We start from the raw sequence: 19,310 nt of genomic DNA, 5'->3' as shown, positions 1-19,310 counted from the left end.
TCTTTAGAAGTTTGATTTTCGTTTTAATATATATATGCAGAAAGAGTTTACGTTCTGGAGGTGTAATTTGCCAGGCAATCTGAACTCCAAATCTATTGTGTAATTATTTTAAAAGTAAATGGGATCCCCATCGAGTATCGTTCTTAAAAGCTGTCACTGTGCAGGCTGACGGCTTGTATCTAAAACACGCGATACCCTTCAGCGTTACTTCTGTTCTTGTTTCTGGTGGAGTTACCTCAACAGGAGCTGAAGCTGCGTTGGTGGACATCAGAGGCAGCAGCGTTAATCCTTAGAGGCCTGAACATCACTGACGAGAGGCCTTCCTGCAACTACAAGGTCCACTGAATAAATCATGAAGAAAGTTTTAACGCAAAAAGATTGAAATAGAGGAAAAAAACAGAGTGTGCTTCTCTATTCAGACCGCCTTAAGACACAGTGAGAAGAGGATTGTAGATGGGGATGGCATAAAATAGCAAGACTGATTAAAGCTACTGAGTTTTCCTTGCAAAGCCCACAGTTTCTCCTTCATGTGATATTAAAACCCAAATGAAACATTCATAAACTACTTTTTGGCAAGGGTGTTTTGAATGTTCATTTGGGAGAGTAAGCTATGAGATAATGCTCCTTCACATTTGAAAATGAAAAGCATTAAAAATTACTATCAAAATAAAGTAATTAAATATTTAGAAGTACTGAAAAGGATAATTTAGTCTCTCACAGAGTCTGACTGTGTTAGTTATTAAATTGTTAATAGGCCCAGTATTAGTTTGCTATTGCTCTTGGTCCCCTTTGATGGACAGAATTATAAAAGAACTCTTGTTTTCAGTCTACTTCTTTATTACAAATCTTATTTCAAGCTTTAAAAAAAATGAAAACGTGTCTTGTTTTCACTTGGCGAGGATTCGGGTAGCACAGAATGACTCAAAGATGAATAAATGAAAACAGAAGCAATCAGTTTCTCCTTGCTCAGATTTCATGAGGGGCATCAAACTGAGCCGGCACAGTGATCTTTTTTTCATCGTGACTTCATACAGCATTCATTAGTAGGAGGAGAAAGTGGAGAATACTCATGTTTGTGAGTGGTTTTCAGGTCTCTCCGTGGATTGTCTATGCGCTAGCTAGGATTTCCCTACTGTGTACAAGCGGCACAATGAGGTCATCGTTATGGATTTAAGCCCAGCACGGGCTTAATCTGGGAGATAAGGGCTGGATTTGGATTTACCACTCAAAAGGGTCATGTAGCTACAACCATTTACACTCTCAGTAAAGACAAAGCTCACCCACAGCATCCTCAGCTGTTTCACGGCCCTTTATGCTTTTTAGCTGGAGGTTCTCCACTGTTTACACAAATTATTCATCTTGCAGCATTTCTCTAAATGTCGGCAGTTTTAAGTTGTAATGTTGTTGTTCAGTGTCAATATTCCCATGAAATGGCTTGACAAAATCCTGAAACATCCTGGGAAAAAATGGATTGGATATGGTTAAAGTGTTGAAAGTGTTACTTCTTTATTTTTGGTACTGTTAAAAACAAAAAGTCTGAAAATCCGATCTGATTGCAAGTTTAAAGGAAGCCCTCTGAACAATAGGTAGCGGAGGCACTCTGTTTTTGTGAAATAATATAAAAAGTTTGTCCTCATCAGAGTTTCTCCTTTCTGTACTTTTAATAGTCTAGTTTTGTTTAAAATGTATTTGCATTTGTTGCATCCTGGATCTTGTTTGTATGATAGTTGGGGTGTTGGAGAACCATGTGTGCCCTGTACGCTGCAAGGCCTTGAAAATACCTTGAATAATAACTTTATTTAAGGTGAAGGCAGTTATCTGCTGGTGGCGTGGTTCCTCAAACAGAGCTGAGCTTTGTGTTAGAAAAAATGACAGTTGTTTAAATTAGTTTGATATTTTATTTCATTCAGGTTAATTATGGTCGCTTAGGGAAACAAATGACGCTGGGGGACAGTCCCATTTAGGTTCTGCATGTGCTGTCCTGTCTCACAGAAATGGGTCAGGAGAGATTGGAGATGATGATGATATAATTTTTTTTTTTTTTTTAAACAAACAAAAAAAACGTCCTTCCTTCGTGTCCCTTTTGTGGCAGACGGAGTCTGCAGATTATCCATCAATTACTCTGCGCTCTGTTCAGAGGGCGTTAATAGGTTTTGAGGGGATTTAAATGGTGCTGTCCAGTCAAATGCTGCATGCTTTGAGAATGACATCATTTTGGTCACCTCACATGCCAGCTGACCCTCCTCCCTGCTCTAAGAGTAGCCTCACTCGAGCCCGTGTACCTGCGGTTGTCCCGTCTCTCACCGGACTGCACTCGTCACTCCAGATTTCTCCTCTGATAGGAGGGCATCAGCGCTCCCTCCCTCCCACACAGCCTCGCTTCGCTCTCTCCATCGCTCGTGTTTACTACAGCCTGGGAGAGACGGTCGTATAAATTGCCTGGGAGTGCGCATATCGCAGCATCCTCAGAGGGGAATTGAAAAGGGGGAGGAGGTGTAGGATCAAGAAAACAACCCAAACAAGGAAAAATATCTGCGTTTTCTATCGTTTCAAATTAACGCAGGAGAAAAACAGACCTCCACAGAGCCCTGCGATTGGAAACCCGCACTGGAGGTAGAGGAGAGAAGGCTGAGCGCGGATGCTCAATACACGGACAGGAGGACAAGGGAGAAAATCAGAAAGGACCAATAAATCCTAGAGAGGAATAATCTTTTGCAGTCATCAGCGATGGACTCCAGTTATCGGCATTGAGGTAGGAATCGTCAAATTGGCTTCTTCCAGTCGAGGTGTTAGGCAGGTAGGCATGAGGAGAAGCGGGTGGTCTTTGCATAAAATAACACGTTACTTCTTTTATTTTTTCCCCCAATTTAAAGTGCCATCGTGCGTTTGAGTGTAACTTCAGTGCTGTCAGTGATGCTCCACTGGCGCTCCGGGTCGTAACCGCAGGAGGTGCCAGGAGAGGCAATGATGCGCCTCCGATACATCCACAATGCGCTGGCCTGTAACAGACCGTAGCTGCTCCTGCGGCTCCCGCAGCTGACACCTCGAAATAAAGAAAGTGAGAAACGGAGCAGGACTATTAGGAGGCAGGATCAGTCGGATGTGACTGATGTGTACACCAGATGTGTCTTAGTGGTTGAGTTTCTCTTAGTGCATCACATAATAATGAGGGTGGTTTTTCCAGACTTGGGGGTTTGTTGTTAGTTTCTTGGATAATGAAATCTCCAGGCTGACTCTGCCTTGTTTCAGAGTCTCTGATTAATCTGAGGACAGGGAATTATGGATGTTTATATGCATCTTGGGTAAGTCGGCTAATAGCTCATTCATCAGACATCAGCACTTTACTTCTAGTGGGAGTGTCACAGTGGGATGGTTGATGTAGTCTAATGGTAATTCACTCAATTTCCCTCAAATTGACCTCCAAATTGACTGATGTAGAAATGCATGAAGTGCATCTCATAATGACTGAAATGGAAATTGATGAGCTCCAAGTTCGGGGTTTTAACAAAAGTATCCTGTTTTCTTATTGTGCAAGTTTATTGTCCCATCTACTCCAAAACTGTGCTCTGCATTGCTGTGACTGTTCCTCATATTCTGCTGGTTCTTTATCAAGAACTTGAACATGATGATGATAGTACTACGAACATTTTGACTTGTGTTCTTGTTTTACCGAGCATGTAAATCCTGTTGTTGCTTGTCCATCAAAGGAGTGGTTTACTTCAAGAGGCTCTGGTGAGAAATAATGCATTTTTCTTCTCCATTGAGTGTGCAGATGCTGCTGCCCTTGGAAAAATGTACAGCTTTCACGAACCCTGCAGAATTTGCTCATTATTTTGTAATCTTATCCATTTTAATGTCACTCGAGTAAGATGTGAATAAACAGCTGTCTCACCATTAGGACTACAGAGCAGCAGTGAGTTAATCCTGCCGAACTAAAAGCAATGCAACGCTAAGCATGTAATACTCTGTATCAGTGTGATACCTAACAGTGTCAGTTTATTCTAAGAACGGGGGGTTGGTCTCTTTATTTTCTGTGCCCTCCACTGAAGGCTTAGCTATTATGCTGCAGACAGGATGTTCTTTTATCTCATAACCATTTTTCACATTTTAGTGTTTTATATCTACTGACTGGCATCTACCCAGTTGATGTCAGTCTCCCGACTACAGGGTACATGTGGACTGACACCTGTCACCTCCACTTGTACTAGCCAAATTATGAGAGAGCTTGTTTTCTGTGTTTGTAAGAAATGCAGAAAACTATTATTGTCTGTGGATTTTTGTATCTATATATTTTTATTCTGATCTTGAACTCCATCTTTTCCTTTGGTATCTGTGGAGGAAGTCAAAACCTTTAAAATGCAGTTTGGTGATATTGATGAGAGGCTCAGGAAGATGTGCTTTGTCTGCCTATCAGACTTAGACTACAGACTTGTGTTGCACATATGACGTCATAGTAGCCAAAGCTTCTTTTTTTTCTTTTACTTAAAATGGAGCTAAAGATGACTACGCTCTCCTGCAAAATCAGCCACTACTGACAACTTTCAGAAAGAGTTCATTTAATCTTGATTTCACTCATATTATTTTATTTAAATTCCCTTCTTTCCCTCTTTTCCAGTTTTCTTCAGTTATTCTGATGACCACAGTCACTCATGGCCCTCATGCATGAACCTCGCGCCCCATCGCCCTCTCTTTCCGGCTTCAACACACCCCTCTCCGATCCTCCGTCTTTTCGCCGCCTCGATGCCGAAACACCCTGCACGCCAGAAATGGACTTGACCCCAACCCAGTGCGTTCTTCGCAACGTCCTCTCCATAGACACCGGAGGTGCTGTGGAACCCGGGGGTGGAGGAAGAGAGGGGCACACTACTGGACACAACCAGACACCCTGCGAGGAACAACAGGAGCACTTTGCCAACAGTGTCCTGAAACTCCATGAACACGATGGCGGTCCTGGAAGGACGGAGGGAGAGGGACCGGATATGGACAGCAGTGCGGTCAGGAGCCAGGCGAATGACGCCAGGTTACAGTGCCAGTCTACAGGAGGGGGAGGAGGGTTTTTGGAGGGGTTGTTTGGGTGTCTGCGGCCTGTCTGGACAATGATCGGCAAAGCCTACTCCACAGAGCACAAGCATGACCTGGACGGTGAGTCGAACCATCAGATTTATTTCAGTGTAAATGACTGAACACAAATATGCCTGAATTCTCACTTTTGCTTTTGCAATAAAAAAACAACCCTCAATTAAATTTAATGATAAGCTTTGATATGCTAATTAAATGATCTTATCCCCCAGTTTAATTACATTAAACAGACAGTAGGTAAATGACTCCCGCAAAGGCCACGTTGTAAACAAACCCCTTCCTGACATGAACGAGCTGCAGCCAGCGAGGGAGACTCTATCAGAGCTGTAAAGGGCTTATTTTCCCCTGATATTTCCCCCCCCCATCCTTTTTCCTGCTCGTGCCCACCACCCACTACCACCCCCACAGTGAAACTAGCTCCCTGTGACGCTGTGTTGTTTATGTGTGCAGCCACTACAATAGCGCAGGGCTCCCCTGAGACCCCTCTGCCAAATCTGCCTCATGAATTATGCATGGCCATGCTCTAACCCTGCGCCTCTCATCTCTATTAACACAAACCTGACACACGCATGAGGATGAACGCGTGCACACATAAACACGTCCGCAAATAGAAACATTTCATATCTGCCGCTGACATAAACGCATAAAGTCATATAAGGTGCCAAAAACAAAAGTTGATGAAATAAATAGAGCATCAGACATCAGGCACCAAGGTGGCAGCTTTACACTTCTCCTCATCTTTATTGCCTTCTGATGTTTTATCATCCATTTGACTTCCACGTATCCCCTCTCCTCCCCTCCTTTTTCCATCCCTCATTGTCTCCCTTCCTCTCCTTTTCATCCCGTGCTGTTATCACTCCCAGCCCATCTGCACCTCGCTGTTCCCCTCCTCTCTGCGCCATCACGGGGAGTCTCACACACACCAATAAGAGCAAAACGGATATTATAAAAGTGAAATAAATGGGCCTTTTGTAACCAAATCCTCAGCCACTATATAACAACACCGACTCTTTTTTTCAGTATTGACTGGAACTAACAATATATATCTGTAAAAAGCTGGTCCTCTATTGATTCTGAAGGACTGAAGGTATCTGGTAATGCGCTAAATTGTCCCCTCTTTTTTTTTGTTTCAAATGAAACAAAGACACACGGAGATTCTGGTTTATCAGATGTGGCTTCATGTCTTTATTGAGGAAAATTTGAGGGGCTCATTAGAGACTGAGCCCACAATCAATCACCGGCATTAATCATTCATTTCATCCTTATTAATATGATAAATGTGTCTGAAGCTTCTTTCCCCGGGTTAAAAACAGCAGCAGGGTAGGCTGTCTATCTTCTCTCTATTAACAGTCTGTCTTCAGCCACATGGACCCCTGCTGACCGGTGGGGAATCCCCCTCCCATCTTTTCTCTTTGCACACAGACACACACACACGAGTGCTATCCAACCACCTCCCGTTCACCATACATCCACATTCAGACTCTGAAATTCCCTCCCTCTTCCAGCCCCCTCCCGAGCGCTGGACCCCTGTTTTGCGTCAGCCCCACAATGGCACTAAGGAGGATTTAAGAGGCTGAGAGAGAATTAACCGCAGGAGATTAGAGCTTTATGTCTGTCTGCCTGCACACCCCAGGCTTAGGTTAAGGTGAGGTTCAACAGCAGAACAAGATATCAACTGGGGATTCCGTTTTGAGATTTTACTCTAACGGGTTTAGCCTTTCGTTGCAGCACGCCAGCGACTGTAATGATGCTGGATGTTTCACGTGTTAGCAGGTTTGGGTTTATACTCGGTCTTTTTGGTGTTTTATGTTTGCTGTACTTACACACAGCAGTGTAAACACTGATGTTTAGCAAATGTCATGTTTACCACATATATCGCTTAGTAAGGATGCTAAAAACACACAAACCAGACAAAAAGTGGGGGGATCCCCAGTGTTTCGAGGATGTGTCACCTTGAAAACTTGTAGCAATGTCTCAGCGACCCACTTTGAACCACAAAGAGAAGTTGTCAGGGAATCATTAAGGTCCCTATTACTCATTCATTAGAGAGAATACATATCAGTTTAAAAGCTGCTGAGATTTTAAAGTATATTAGACAAACGACACAAGGGGCCTAATCTGTGTCACATCAAATGTCCCATAGTCTGGTAGCCAGGCTGACTTTTCAACATCACCAAACAAAGACCTGCAGCTACTTTCAAGCATCATTTTGCAGCAGAGTTTCATCATTCAGCATGACAAAACATGTCAGTAGACATTAGTGAAACCATTCCTTTCTTCTATATGCGCTTTTTTTTTTCTGGCTTCAGAGGAGTGGGAAGTCCCATTCGAGGAGATATCGGACCTGCAGTGGGTGGGCAGCGGAGCCCAGGGCGCCGTCTTCCTCGGTAGATTGCACGGCCAGGAAGTGGCTGTGAAGAAAGTGCGGAACATCAAAGAGACAGACATCAAGCACCTGCGGAAGCTCAAACATCCCAACATCATCACCTTCAAGTAAGCAGATGTGATCACTTGGCTTAGGTGGAAATAGAGAGGCTATCAATAATGGTTTCAGTCATTTTGAATAGGAAGAATGTTCTTTGATGGAATAAGATGAACATTTGGGCACTTAAGCTTTCATTTGTCTACATTTGTAACGGCAAACATTGCAAATTCAAACATAACCTTTCTTTACTCTGTCAGAGGTATCTGTACCCAGGCTCCTTGTTATTGTATCATCATGGAGTACTGCGCCCAGGGACAGCTGTACGAGGTGTTGAGAGCAGGGAGGAAGATCACGCCATCCCTGCTCATGGACTGGGCCATGGGCATCGCTGGAGGCATGAACTATCTTCACCTCCACAAAATCATCCACAGAGACCTCAAATCACCCAAGTGAGCTTTTTCTTTTTCTTTTTCTTTTTATATATACATCTAAGTTTAATTTTTTTAAATTTACGTTTTAGTGCATTATAGAAACAGTGGAAGGGTGAAGAAGCAATGAAAGAGATGCAGTGACTTCTAGATTAAAAGAAAAATAACAGAAGTGGGTCTTTCTCCATTCTGTTTGTTTTAAATAACCCACAAATGTTAATGCTTTACCCTTTGAAAACCTACTAGGAGAGGTTTTTGTCATATTTCAGACTTCTTATAAATCAAAATACTGGGTTTGCATCAAAAGTTAGTGAGGCTGGTCTCTGCCTTGCAGCTACCCTTGGAAAAGCCCAGAAAGTATTCTAATGGTTGTTAAATGTCTTTAATGCTGTATAAGAGTACAAGGAGCTGGTCACATGTTGTCTTTGTGGGGGAAAAAGTTCAGATTTGTGATGCTTATATCCCAAACCACAGCTTCAGAACCACTACTTTAGTTAATTGCAATTAACAGCTATGATCATTTGTATGATTTGTGAGGAAATTAATGTGAAAGTCCCCAAATGCCTCACCACTGGTCAGGGTTTGACAAAACATGAAGTGCTAATGTGTTTTATTACTGACTGTTTAAACCTGATGGATGGGATGTTTCATTCCAGCATACTGATCACCTATGACGATGCAGTGAAGATCTCTGACTTTGGCACATCTAAGGAGCTCAATGACAAGAGCACTAAGATGTCCTTTGCTGGCACTGTAGCCTGGATGGCCCCCGAGGTCATACGTAATGAACCGGTCTCGGAGAAGGTGGATATTTGGTGAGTGTCATAACTCCTCTGAACTGTCCCTTTGCATTATTGAAATTTTACCATAAGAGTTTTCTTATCTGTCACCAAATCAACACAGAATCTCATTAGTTGCCGTCTACTACGGTGCAGAGTGAAGGATCCTGTTCCCAGCCAATCTTTTCAGCATTACAATATCTCATTACATGAAATTCTATAGGGTCTCTGCTATTTCTGATGGGTTGCCCTCTTATGAGCACTGATTTTTTTTTCCCCCCTCCACACTCTCTGCCTCTCTTTTTCTCCTATACTGTATTCCTCCACCAGTCTTCCTCTGTGTCCTGAAAGAAACGCTAGCTAATTTAATAATTGATTTGCCAGATGCTGCAGTGCTCAGGAGAGGCTGGAATAACCTTCCGAGCCTATGGATGCTTTGGCCCAGAGCCAGCAGTGCATTAGCAGAGAAGTGAAAATAGGATTAAAAAGCTTTTGATGTAGAAGCAAAGCAAAACATGGGTGTGTACTGCACAGTTTTGTTTAAATATATGTAAATCGCTTAGCAGTACTGTTTCTGACAGGAGTGCCGGAGGAGGAGAGGCTGTTGTTAAGGATTTACATGTGTTGTACATATTTGATTTAGTTATGACATACATTTCCTGAATGTTTTTAACGTTCTTCACGAGTCGAGAGAAAAAGACTTCCACAAATAATTTCTAAGCCAAGGGGAAAATACATGCAGTGCCTTGGGATCATCAGTACATATTCTCCTTTAATATAAAAAATCATGAACATGGAGATGGAAGGACTCATTTTGAAACACAACATCATAAACCAACCTAACCTTATGTTAAGGTGCTGTTGGCACCTTGGATATTGTACACGGTCTCCATCGCAACCCAGAGAATCACCAGCAACAGACTTTCCTTAGTTACCGTCCCCACGGGTGCGCTCTCTTCTTCTTCTAGTGCTAAACTGAAACAGTGAAGCGTAATGGAACAAGTGTTATTATGGCTCTTATCGGCTGTATTTCTTGAATCGTTAAAATGATTAGCGAACATTGTTTCTTCCAGAATTAATTAAAATATCCCATAAAACATTAGAAAAATTAGAGCTGGTTCACATGATCCACAACTTCCTACATAATCCTTATTTATAAGCCAGAGTTGAAATGGTAATGTTGAGGACTGCCACTTTTAATGACATCATAGATGACATAGGAGCAGAAAAAACATCAATACTCTGTCATTTCTTTAAAAGTAGTCGTCAGAAACGTTTCTCCAGATGTCTTGAATGTCATTCAAAGCTCTTCTTTCTGCCTTTTTCTGCCTTTCTATGCTGTATTTTTTTTATTTATGACAGAATCTTTCAATAAATCTCTTTCAATAAATTCCCATTTTCCTTCCTCCTGCTGCTTGCTAGATATTTTATCTTTCATGGCCAGTTCTCTTCAAACCTTAGAGACGATTGTGTGAGAAAATCCAGTAGATCTGCAGCTTCTGAAATCTATGAGTACTTCCCTAAATGCACCGAGTTTCTTCCATGTGATTGGCTGGTTATATATTCAGTATATAAGGGGAATTATAGGTTCGCTTTAAGTTTAAGTCATCAAAGACTCCCTATAAGGCACTGGAGCTTTTGCTTGTGGTATCCATCAGAAACAGCTGCTGGAATAGCTCAGAAAGCAAGATTTCCTTCTCACAGGAAGTTAAAAGTGTGACATTTCTGTGAGGCTGCCTTTTATCTGCCAACTTCACATCTTTATCCAAATGTCTGGAGGAAAGAAACATGGCTCGTATCTCTGCAGGTCATTTGGTGTTGTGCTGTGGGAGATGTTGACAGGAGAGGTGCCGTACAAGGATGTGGACTCCTCCGCTATCATCTGGGGAGTGGGCAACAACAGTCTGCAGCTGCCCGTGCCCGACAGCTGTCCAGAGAGCTTCAAACTGCTGCTGAGGCAATGCTGGTGAGCAGACGTGAAGGGAGACGAAATTGGAGGGAAGAAAAAAGATAAAATCGTTGAGAGGAAAGATGCTTTAAGAAGGTGGAAAGAATAAATGTCACACACAGAGGGGGACGCTAATAAAGCCATGATTTAAACTGTTCACAGGAACTGCAAGCCCAGAAATAGACCTTCGTTTCGACAGATTCTCCTGCATCTGGACATTGCCTCAGCGGATATATTGTCAACCCCACAAGAAACTTACTTTAAGTCTCAGGTAAGCTTCTTTTGCCCTTTTTATAGTTTCATTATTCTCTTCAGACAATCTGACCTGAATGGAAGATGCTCACATGCTTTCTTACGTTTCTTTTTAGCTTCTCTCTCTTCTCTCTCTGTGCACTCACAGGTGTATTGTTATAAGATTGACCCAAGGAAATATGAACCAGACCACAGAGACGGGCCTTTTTGTTAAGCATTATTTTTCAGAGCCAGTTTACACAATGTTGGGGTCACCCAGTAAAATTCAGACCTTGTAGCTTATTTTTAAACCAAATAAATATTGAGAATATGAGCTCTGTATGTCTGTTCGAACATCAGCCAGCATCACTAACAGTCATTTGTGGCATTTGTTCCCATTGTGCTGCGTAACTACAGCCAGAGCAGGCAGCTGCACACATGGGAGCACTAATAATACCTGTCCTCTCATTCACAACATATTATTGTGAGTTCCTCAGTCTCTGACCGTAGATCAGGACTCGCATGTAACAGGGAATAAAGAAAACATTTTACTGTCTTCGTGATATCACAGTGTAGTTCAGTAACACCGGGTGTCTGCCTCTGAGTGCGCGTGGAGACGCAAGGATACGACAAACATATTCGACCTCTGCAAACGAAACTGGATGAAGGAGAATCACAGATGTATAATTGTGTGGAAGATATGTTGTTGCTCAGCCATGCGGATCCATTTATAACTCAAGCATGTATAATTATGAGACACGCTTGTGCACACAGACTCACAAAATAAATAAGATTTTCTGTCCCTTTTTAGAGTAATCCACTGCTTCTCCCTCTGGTTATATCTCATGGTGCAAAACATAAACCTCTTTCATTTTCTCCACTTATCCTTGATCCTTTATTTCTCCCTGTCCCCCTTCCCCCCCCTGCAGCCCTCTGCAGTTTCTCCCCTCTCTGCCCCATAATGGATTTTTCTTGTGACGTTAGAAAGAAGTATTTGCTGCTGGAGTGTATTGATTGGTTTAATGGTAGGGAGCTGAGAGCAAGGAGAGAGAGGAGAAAGAGGGGGACTGGAGACAGGAGACTGCAGAGAGTCCATTAGCTTAATAAGAAGAGCATCCTTTATGCACAGATATACACACACATGCACGTGCATGTACACACACACACTCATAAATCTGACTTCCCTTCTCCTTTGATATGACAGGTATCAGATAACAGCTGTCATCCTGCACTGTGTACAAAAAAAAAGTGTGTACTGCATTTTTTTGTGGTGGGGGGGGGGTTTGGGGTTTTTTGCCTTTCATGTCAATTCTTGTTCAGTTTTGCTCCATCAGTACTGATTATCATCTGACAGCCTAATGGATTTTGTCTCAGTGATATATACACGAGTCGCTGTGCAAATTATGAGGGTTTTTTGGTAGAAGATCAAGGTTGGGTTTACTCATAGCATTGAAATCATTTTTCATTAAGCTCATTTTCATGACTCATAAACTTGAGTCATATAAATTATCTCAGTGACAAACAGGAACTGTTTCATCTTCCAAGTGTGCAAATCTAATAAATGCAACAGTTAAAAAAAACAGAAAGAAAGGAAAAAAATGTGAATGTGCAATGAAGCATGTTTGATCACCCCACTGTTCTACTACAGGCTGCTGACCTCTGGTGACTTTATTAATAAAGGTGGCTCTGGGTTTTTGAATGTCTGTACATGCATGTATATTTTAAATTTAATAGCAAGTGCAGCATTTTATCAGGTTGACAAGGATGTTTTTCTACCTGATGTTATAAACTGTTCATTTGCACTTGCACTCGTTCTGATGGATATGTGGTGTTTTGTGTGTTCTGCCAGGCGGAGTGGAGAGATGAGGTGAGACATCATTTTGAGAAGATTAAGTCCGAGGGCACGTGTCTTCACCGGCTGGACGAGGAGCTGATAAAACGGCGCAGGGAAGAACTGAGGTAAGATATACCTCAGTAAGATTGATATTATCATCTGTATTAGTTTATATTTGGCAGTGTAGCTCTGGGCTTCAACTTCACCGTTTTTCGTGTAAACACATGGAAAGCTGGAGGCAGACAGAGCAGTAGGAACTGAACAGAGTGAACTTTACTGACTGCAGATATGCCTTTAATTCAGAAACAACAGGAAAAGCAAGAGCTGGGGTACAGGTGGGTTGTAAAGTGGCTTGCAGATGCTTAACAAGTGAGAATACACCCTCTATGATATTTGCCAACTGAATGTGGAGATGGGTATTAGCTGATTTGGGACTGTGGCTGAACTAATGCTATAGTGGATTTATGTGAACATCACAGCCTGTATTAAAGTGGAAGTGATATTGAAAGCAGCAAAGGTTGATTAATGGAAAACAGAATGTAAATCCAAAATGTAGAGCAAATAATCAGTTTCTATATACTAGGTGTAGTAGGTAAGTATCAGTATTGCCTATTTATAGCCTTCCCCTACTTTCTTCCCCTCGCAGACATGCACTGGACATCCGAGAACACTACGAGAGGAAGCTGGAGAGAGCCAATAACCTCTACATGGAACTGAATGCTATCATGCTGCAGCTGGAGATCAAAGAGAAGGAGCTGCTTAAGTATGAAGACAAACTTAAATTTTTCTTTTTGCAGACTACAGGGTGTATCAGAAAAAATCCTCTGATGTCAAAACGCCATATTTTTTAAAGTAGAGGGCACAGACTGAATATAAAGTAATTATATATAAAGAAATTGATGGCTTCACTTATTAAAATACCCTAAAAGCTTTTTAATACATCAGCATCGGTGAAGTAAATAAAAGACGGAAAAGTGAATCTGAAATGTGACATAAGTGGCCATTACATATATAGTCATACGAGGCTATTGCATGTCATAGGCCGCTCTCTTATGCTCAGTGACATCCATTAAAGGGGTATTGACTTTGTGTTTAAACATTAGGAGGGAGCAGTCACTGGACAAGAAGTACCCAGGCTGCTTCAAGCACCACAGTACCAGACAGTCAGCCTCCTCCAATTCCATGGAGAAGCTCATGAAGAAACGTAATGTACCTCAGAAACTGCCCTCGCACAGCAAGAGGTGAGGCGACAAGGAAGATGTCTCGTCCTGTAGTTTATATAGCAATAATTTGCTAATAACATTCGTCTGTATTTGTCCTTTCCAGGCCAGACTTACTAAAGTCAGAGGTCATCCTCCCTAAGCTGGACTCATCCATGACCCAGGTCACAATCCCCAACAAGGGCTCTACCTCCCCCGGTCGCTCACGCCGAGGAAAACCTCGCTACAGAAAGGCTGGAAAAGGCAGCAGTGGCGACCTGGCTCAGCTGAAAGCCACTCTGTCCTCGTCTTTAGCAATGATCAATGCAACCTCGTCTGTTCCCAGCAAGCACCGTCTAGACCCCAGCGCAGCCCTCAGGGGCTTACAGCATGACCTTCTACTCAAAAAGATGTCCTCCTCCAGCCCCGATCTTATTTCTACCACTCTGGAGGTCGAGGGCAGGAGGAAAGGCCAGGTGAGATCAGGGCTGGACAGAGCGGGCAGTCAGAGCGCCTCAGCTGGGCTGGAAGAGAGCAGAAGGACTGATGGGCCAGAGCGGGGCCCTGACGTGGGTGTAGGCGGGGATGACTTGGCAGAAACGCCTCCACGCAGTGATACACCGAGCGAAGACGCGGCATCTATTCCTTTTTCCAGTAGCCCTGACTCCCCTTGTGGCAGAGGAGCAGCGGCGGGCAGGGCGTCCGCACTCGGGAACACTCGTGTCACCCACGAAGGTGAGGAGAAGGAGGAAGGGACGGTGATTACACGCTCGCCCAGAAGTCAACGGCTTACGCCTTCAGCACTGCTCTACAGGGCAGCAGTCACACGCAGTCAGGTGAGAATTTAATACAGCTTGTATGTCAACATATTTCTGTCTGAAGCTCGGAGCCATAAATCTCAACCTAAATAGCACAGACGTACACCAACATATATCAGTATTTCTGTCCATATTGTATCAAAGGGCTCTTTAATCTATTCAGAATTATAATTATAGGAGTTCACCTTTCGTGGTCTTGCTGTTTTTGCTGATTTTTTTTTCTCTTGTGCACTTTTGGATGCTTTTTTTTTTTTTTTTTTTTTTTTTTACAGCGCATTGTATTCTGCATCCTGATTGTCCATTGTCAATCTCGTGCCATGCCTCCTGTACAGGATGCGTTCAGCTTGTCAAATTTACATAAATCTTTGCTTGCTAGCAGTGTGACTCTGAAGTGCTGCACTGTATGTTTGTAAGTTTTCTTCCCAACGAACACAACAATCTCAACAAGAGAGAAAAGTGTGAAAATGTTTATGCCTGTCTGAGAAAAGTTTATAAAGTGTGTCGTGAGGGGTTTTACAGCCTTAAAACATCTATAATTGTAAAAATATAAAGTTGGCTACTTCGTGGATTTCACTTATCGCGTGTTATTTTAAGAACGTAACTCCCACGATAAACAAGGGACCACTGTGTAGTATTTTCTGATTTACTGAGTGATGAAAAGAGATGCGTTTGAATACCGAAAACTTGAATTTATGTACATGAACACTACATCAGGAAAAAACTTGAGGTTTCACATTAATATCTGTTGGTTTAAATTTCTTCTCTATTCAGCTACAGTGTCTCCCCTTACTTTGCTCAATATACAGTCACCGGACACTTTATTAGGTACCTCTTTCTAGTCTTGGATTAGGTTTCTTTGTCCTTTGCAATACATTCAATAATGTGTTGTAAACACTGATCAGAGATTTGGTCCATATTGACATGATAGCATCACAATTACTGCAGGTTTATCGGTTGCACATCCCAAATCCCCCCTTTCACCGCCTATTAGATTGAGATCTGGTGACTGTGAAGCCCATTTGAGTACAGTAAAACTCATTGTTATGTCTAAAAAACCAGTTTGAGATGATTTGAGCTTTGTGACATGGTGCGTAAGCTTGCCATCAGCCATCAGAGGATGTGGTCATGATCAGGAACAATACTCGGGTATGCTGTGGGTTTGAAACGATGTTCAGTTGGTACAAGGGGTCCAATATGTGCCCAGAAAATATCTCCCACCCCATCCTGCTTTTGCTTGATCAGTAAACATGGGATGAATCCAAGCTTTCATGTTGTTTACACTAAATTCTGACATTACCATCCAAATATTGCAGCAGAAATTGAGGCGTGGGAGCATTTTTTTTCAATCTTCTATTTTCCATTTTTGGTGAATGTGTGCAAATCACAGCCTCGGTTTCCTGATCTCAGTGGACAGGAGTTAGCACATGGTGTGGTCTTCTGCTTCCAGGATTGGTGTGCATTCAGAGATGCTCTTCTGCATGGCTTGGTTGTAACAAGTGGATATTTGAGATACTGTTGCCTTCCTATCAGGTTGAAGCAGAGAGATGATTGTGCAGAAAAATCGCTGTAAATCAGCAGTTTCTGAAATACTTAGATCAGCCCGTGTGGCACCAACAACCGTGTCACATTCAAACCGTGTCACTTAAGTCACATGATGCTGTTTGAACTTCGGCAAGTCATCTGGACAGGCCCGAATGCCCCGAGCTGCTGCCATGTGATTGGCTGATTAGATATATTCGTTAATGAGCGCAACTTTCTTCTTTCCATTAGGTGCAACTCATTTAGATAAACACAACTAACACAAAAAACTCGAACCTTAGTAAAAAGTAAAAAATTCAGTGGGATTACGGTCCAATGAATTTGGAGTCAGTTATTGGTTCTTGTGCACTGACTGCTCACGTGGTTGCACCTTCAAAAGTCTGTTTTATGTGTTCTAGCCGAATAGCGTGAGATTGTTTTATCTATTCTCAGACTTATCAGACATCTCAGCTCAATTAAGTCTAATTACAGCACATTGGAAAATGCTTTTTCTCCACAGAGACGTGGAGTGTCATCAGAGGAAGAGGAAGGAGAAGTGGACAGTGAAGTGGAGTTGCCGAGGAGACGGTACTTAGTGCATTTTCATACCGCTGCTTGTTGTGTATCAATATCTGTATGTACTATCCTTTAGCCATGGTCACTAACATACTTGCGGATTTTCATTAAAATGCGTATTCTCATATTGCGTACCCTTTCAGGCGGCCTGTGAGCATCACCAAATGCCAGTCCCTGTCGACCTTTAGCTCAGAGAACCTATCGGTTTCGGACGGTGAGGAGGGCAACACTACTGACCACTCCCACAGCGGTACGCCCGACGTGGTCAGCACCAACACAGACGAGCGACTGGATGACAAGAGCGACGACCTGCTGTCTCAGGGCTCGGAGATTCCTGCTGACCCGTCTGACCCGACTCAGCTGGGCTCCGATGGTCTGTCTGAAAAAGAAGCCATTCTGCAACAAGTCAAGACGCAGCTCGCCTCAAATGACCCCAATTATGAGGTAAGGCAGAAAGAGTGAAATGTAGTATAGAGGTCTGATATCTGCCAGATACACAAACATCTTTTCTGGCAAGGAGATGATAAATTATCCTTCTATAATCTGTTCATTTTCTGACTCCTGTAGGGCCTGTATGATGACTCCGACTGTGACAGTGCAGAACTGGACCATTCGTGCACTGCAGACCCCAGTCAACCTCCAGCCAACTGGTGAAAACCGGGCACCTCTAACCCACTCCACCACCTGCAGACCTGGCCTCTCAATACCTCCTTCACTCTTAGAAACTCTGAGTCATTATCAGGGACATCGCAGAGAGGCAGGAAATTGAGCAATGTGTTCTTAACCACATATCCTGGTTAAGGAAACAAAAAAAAAAAAAAAGGAAAGTCGCATTTCCTTTGGAGATGAATGCAGCACGGCGATGTGACAGCACCTTTTGTTCTCTGAAATCGCATCAAATGACACCTCAGCGACACAAGCTTCGATCAAAGAGGCGACGTCTGCACCGTCTGTTGTCATGTTGTTTTCATGTCCTCCATCATAATTCATGTCCGTTTTTTATTTTTGTCCTAATGAAAATGATCATGAAACTATTTAAATGTCACGATCACTGGAGACGACCAGTGTCGCTCTTTTTACTTATAATTTATGAAATCTTCTGACTTGTCGTCTTTAAAAAAAACAACAACTTATGCACTGTTTAATTTATTAGAAAGAAAACAATGTTTACATCTTTTTGTGCCGTTTACATTTTTATTTATAAATCGTGTCATAGATTACGTTTCCATTTTCTACTTCTGTTTTTAATATCGGTGTAAATATGGGATGTAAAATGAACAAATTTTTAAAATGTGAGATTGTATAATTTAAGGTGCTGATGTTTCTAATTAGGTGGAACTATTTTATTTGAAGCTCTCGGTAGTAGAATGTACTGTAGCTGCTGTTCATGTCCGAGCATCCAAACAGGAAAAGGAGGAACAAACATGTGAACAAGGAAAAGCAATATGTCTGCTCTGGTCTCACAGCCGGGTTCTTTTAGGACAGATGAGCTTTTTTAAAAATACTTATCGCACGTGTTTACTGTATTTAAAAATGCAAGGTCATTTTAAAACATATTCCCCCGTTTATAGCATTGAGAAAAAGCATGCGAGTGAAATAGTAGGGACACCTTACTGAAGTCAAACTGTGTCTCGGCTCTAACATGAGAACATCTGCAGAAATTTACACCCTCCAGTACCGAGTAACTGAAGGCACAAGAAACGCCAATACAGATCCTACAGCGTGGTAATTTTAGAAGCCGAAAATCATTTATGCAAAAACCCGTTTGTGTCCAGTAACTGATTCATCTCTGGCAGAAACATTACATCTCAACATTTATCTCTTTAAATGTGAACATTTTGGACCCAGACGTTGCCATTTTCATGCCTACTTAATTTGGCCAATTTTATTTATAGTCTACTCTCAACATAATCATCGGCCTCGCCGGCTGAAAACTTCGCCATCCAATGGTTATTTTTCACTCTTGTAAGGGCTGCGTCATAAACTGTGACACCTAAAACCCTTGTTTGTGTTTGTTCTCCTTGGCAAATGTCCTTAATGTGCGCCTGAATCTGACCGTACAACAGCACATCACGTTATTCCATGAATCCATGACTGATCAGGTCACACTCTATAAGCTAAAAATACAAAAAGGCAGCTTATTTTGTTCATCTTTGAAAAGAAAGAAAGAGACAGGTTATCTTTTGCAGTTTATATTTGTAGAAAGATTTTACAGATTGTGGCCCCCAAGGTTTGAAGCTAGAAATCCTCCTGCAGGATTAAAATGTTGCCAAAAAGCAAGACTACTGCCCTCTATTGTCCAATCGTGGAGGTACTCATGTTTCCCATGATGCTCACTGAAAGCAACCCTGTTAAATGTTGGCATTTTATACTGCATTATCGTAACTATATTTAAAAAAAGAAAAAAAATGAAATGCCGTTAAAAATAAATTCAAACTTGTAAACCAAACGTGTGGTTTCACTCTCCTTTCACAC

At 42.3% G+C, this 19,310-nt stretch overlaps 1 protein-coding gene across 2 annotated transcripts in view; it reads left to right on the top strand.

Moving 5' to 3' along the window:
• Positions 1-19,284, top strand: part of LOC146575026 (mitogen-activated protein kinase kinase kinase 12-like) — a 28,246-nt gene extending 8,962 nt beyond the window's left edge. Inside the window, exons 1-14 of one of the 2 annotated variants that reach the window (XM_085275216.1) lie at positions 2,279-2,752; positions 4,616-5,142; positions 7,389-7,572; positions 7,762-7,953; positions 8,589-8,747; positions 10,519-10,677; positions 10,822-10,930; positions 12,740-12,849; positions 13,371-13,487; positions 13,828-13,965; positions 14,051-14,759; positions 16,780-16,847; positions 16,979-17,279; positions 17,403-19,284. In XM_085275216.1, the coding sequence (XP_085131342.1) occupies positions 4,650-5,142; positions 7,389-7,572; positions 7,762-7,953; positions 8,589-8,747; positions 10,519-10,677; positions 10,822-10,930; positions 12,740-12,849; positions 13,371-13,487; positions 13,828-13,965; positions 14,051-14,759; positions 16,780-16,847; positions 16,979-17,279; positions 17,403-17,489 (2,826 nt within the window). In that variant the 5' untranslated portion in view covers positions 2,279-2,752; positions 4,616-4,649 and the 3' untranslated portion in view covers positions 17,490-19,284. Of the gene's footprint in view, positions 1-2,278; positions 2,753-4,615; positions 5,143-7,388; positions 7,573-7,761; positions 7,954-8,588; positions 8,748-10,518; positions 10,678-10,821; positions 10,931-12,739; positions 12,850-13,370; positions 13,488-13,827; positions 13,966-14,050; positions 14,760-16,779; positions 16,848-16,978; positions 17,280-17,402 lie in introns of those variants that run through there. The other variant, XM_085275217.1, reaches the window with a different exon arrangement.
• Positions 19,285-19,310: the final 26 nt, after the last annotated feature.

This window comes from Mchenga conophoros, linkage group LG5 (assembly GCF_057382185.1).
Source record: "Mchenga conophoros isolate Kocher_MC1m ecotype Shallow Benthic linkage group LG5, M_conophoros_male_GT1.1, whole genome shotgun sequence".
In the NCBI taxonomy this organism is placed as follows: Eukaryota; Metazoa; Chordata; class Actinopteri; order Cichliformes; family Cichlidae; genus Mchenga; species Mchenga conophoros.
This window is presented reverse-complemented; position numbering and strand designations above follow the sequence as displayed.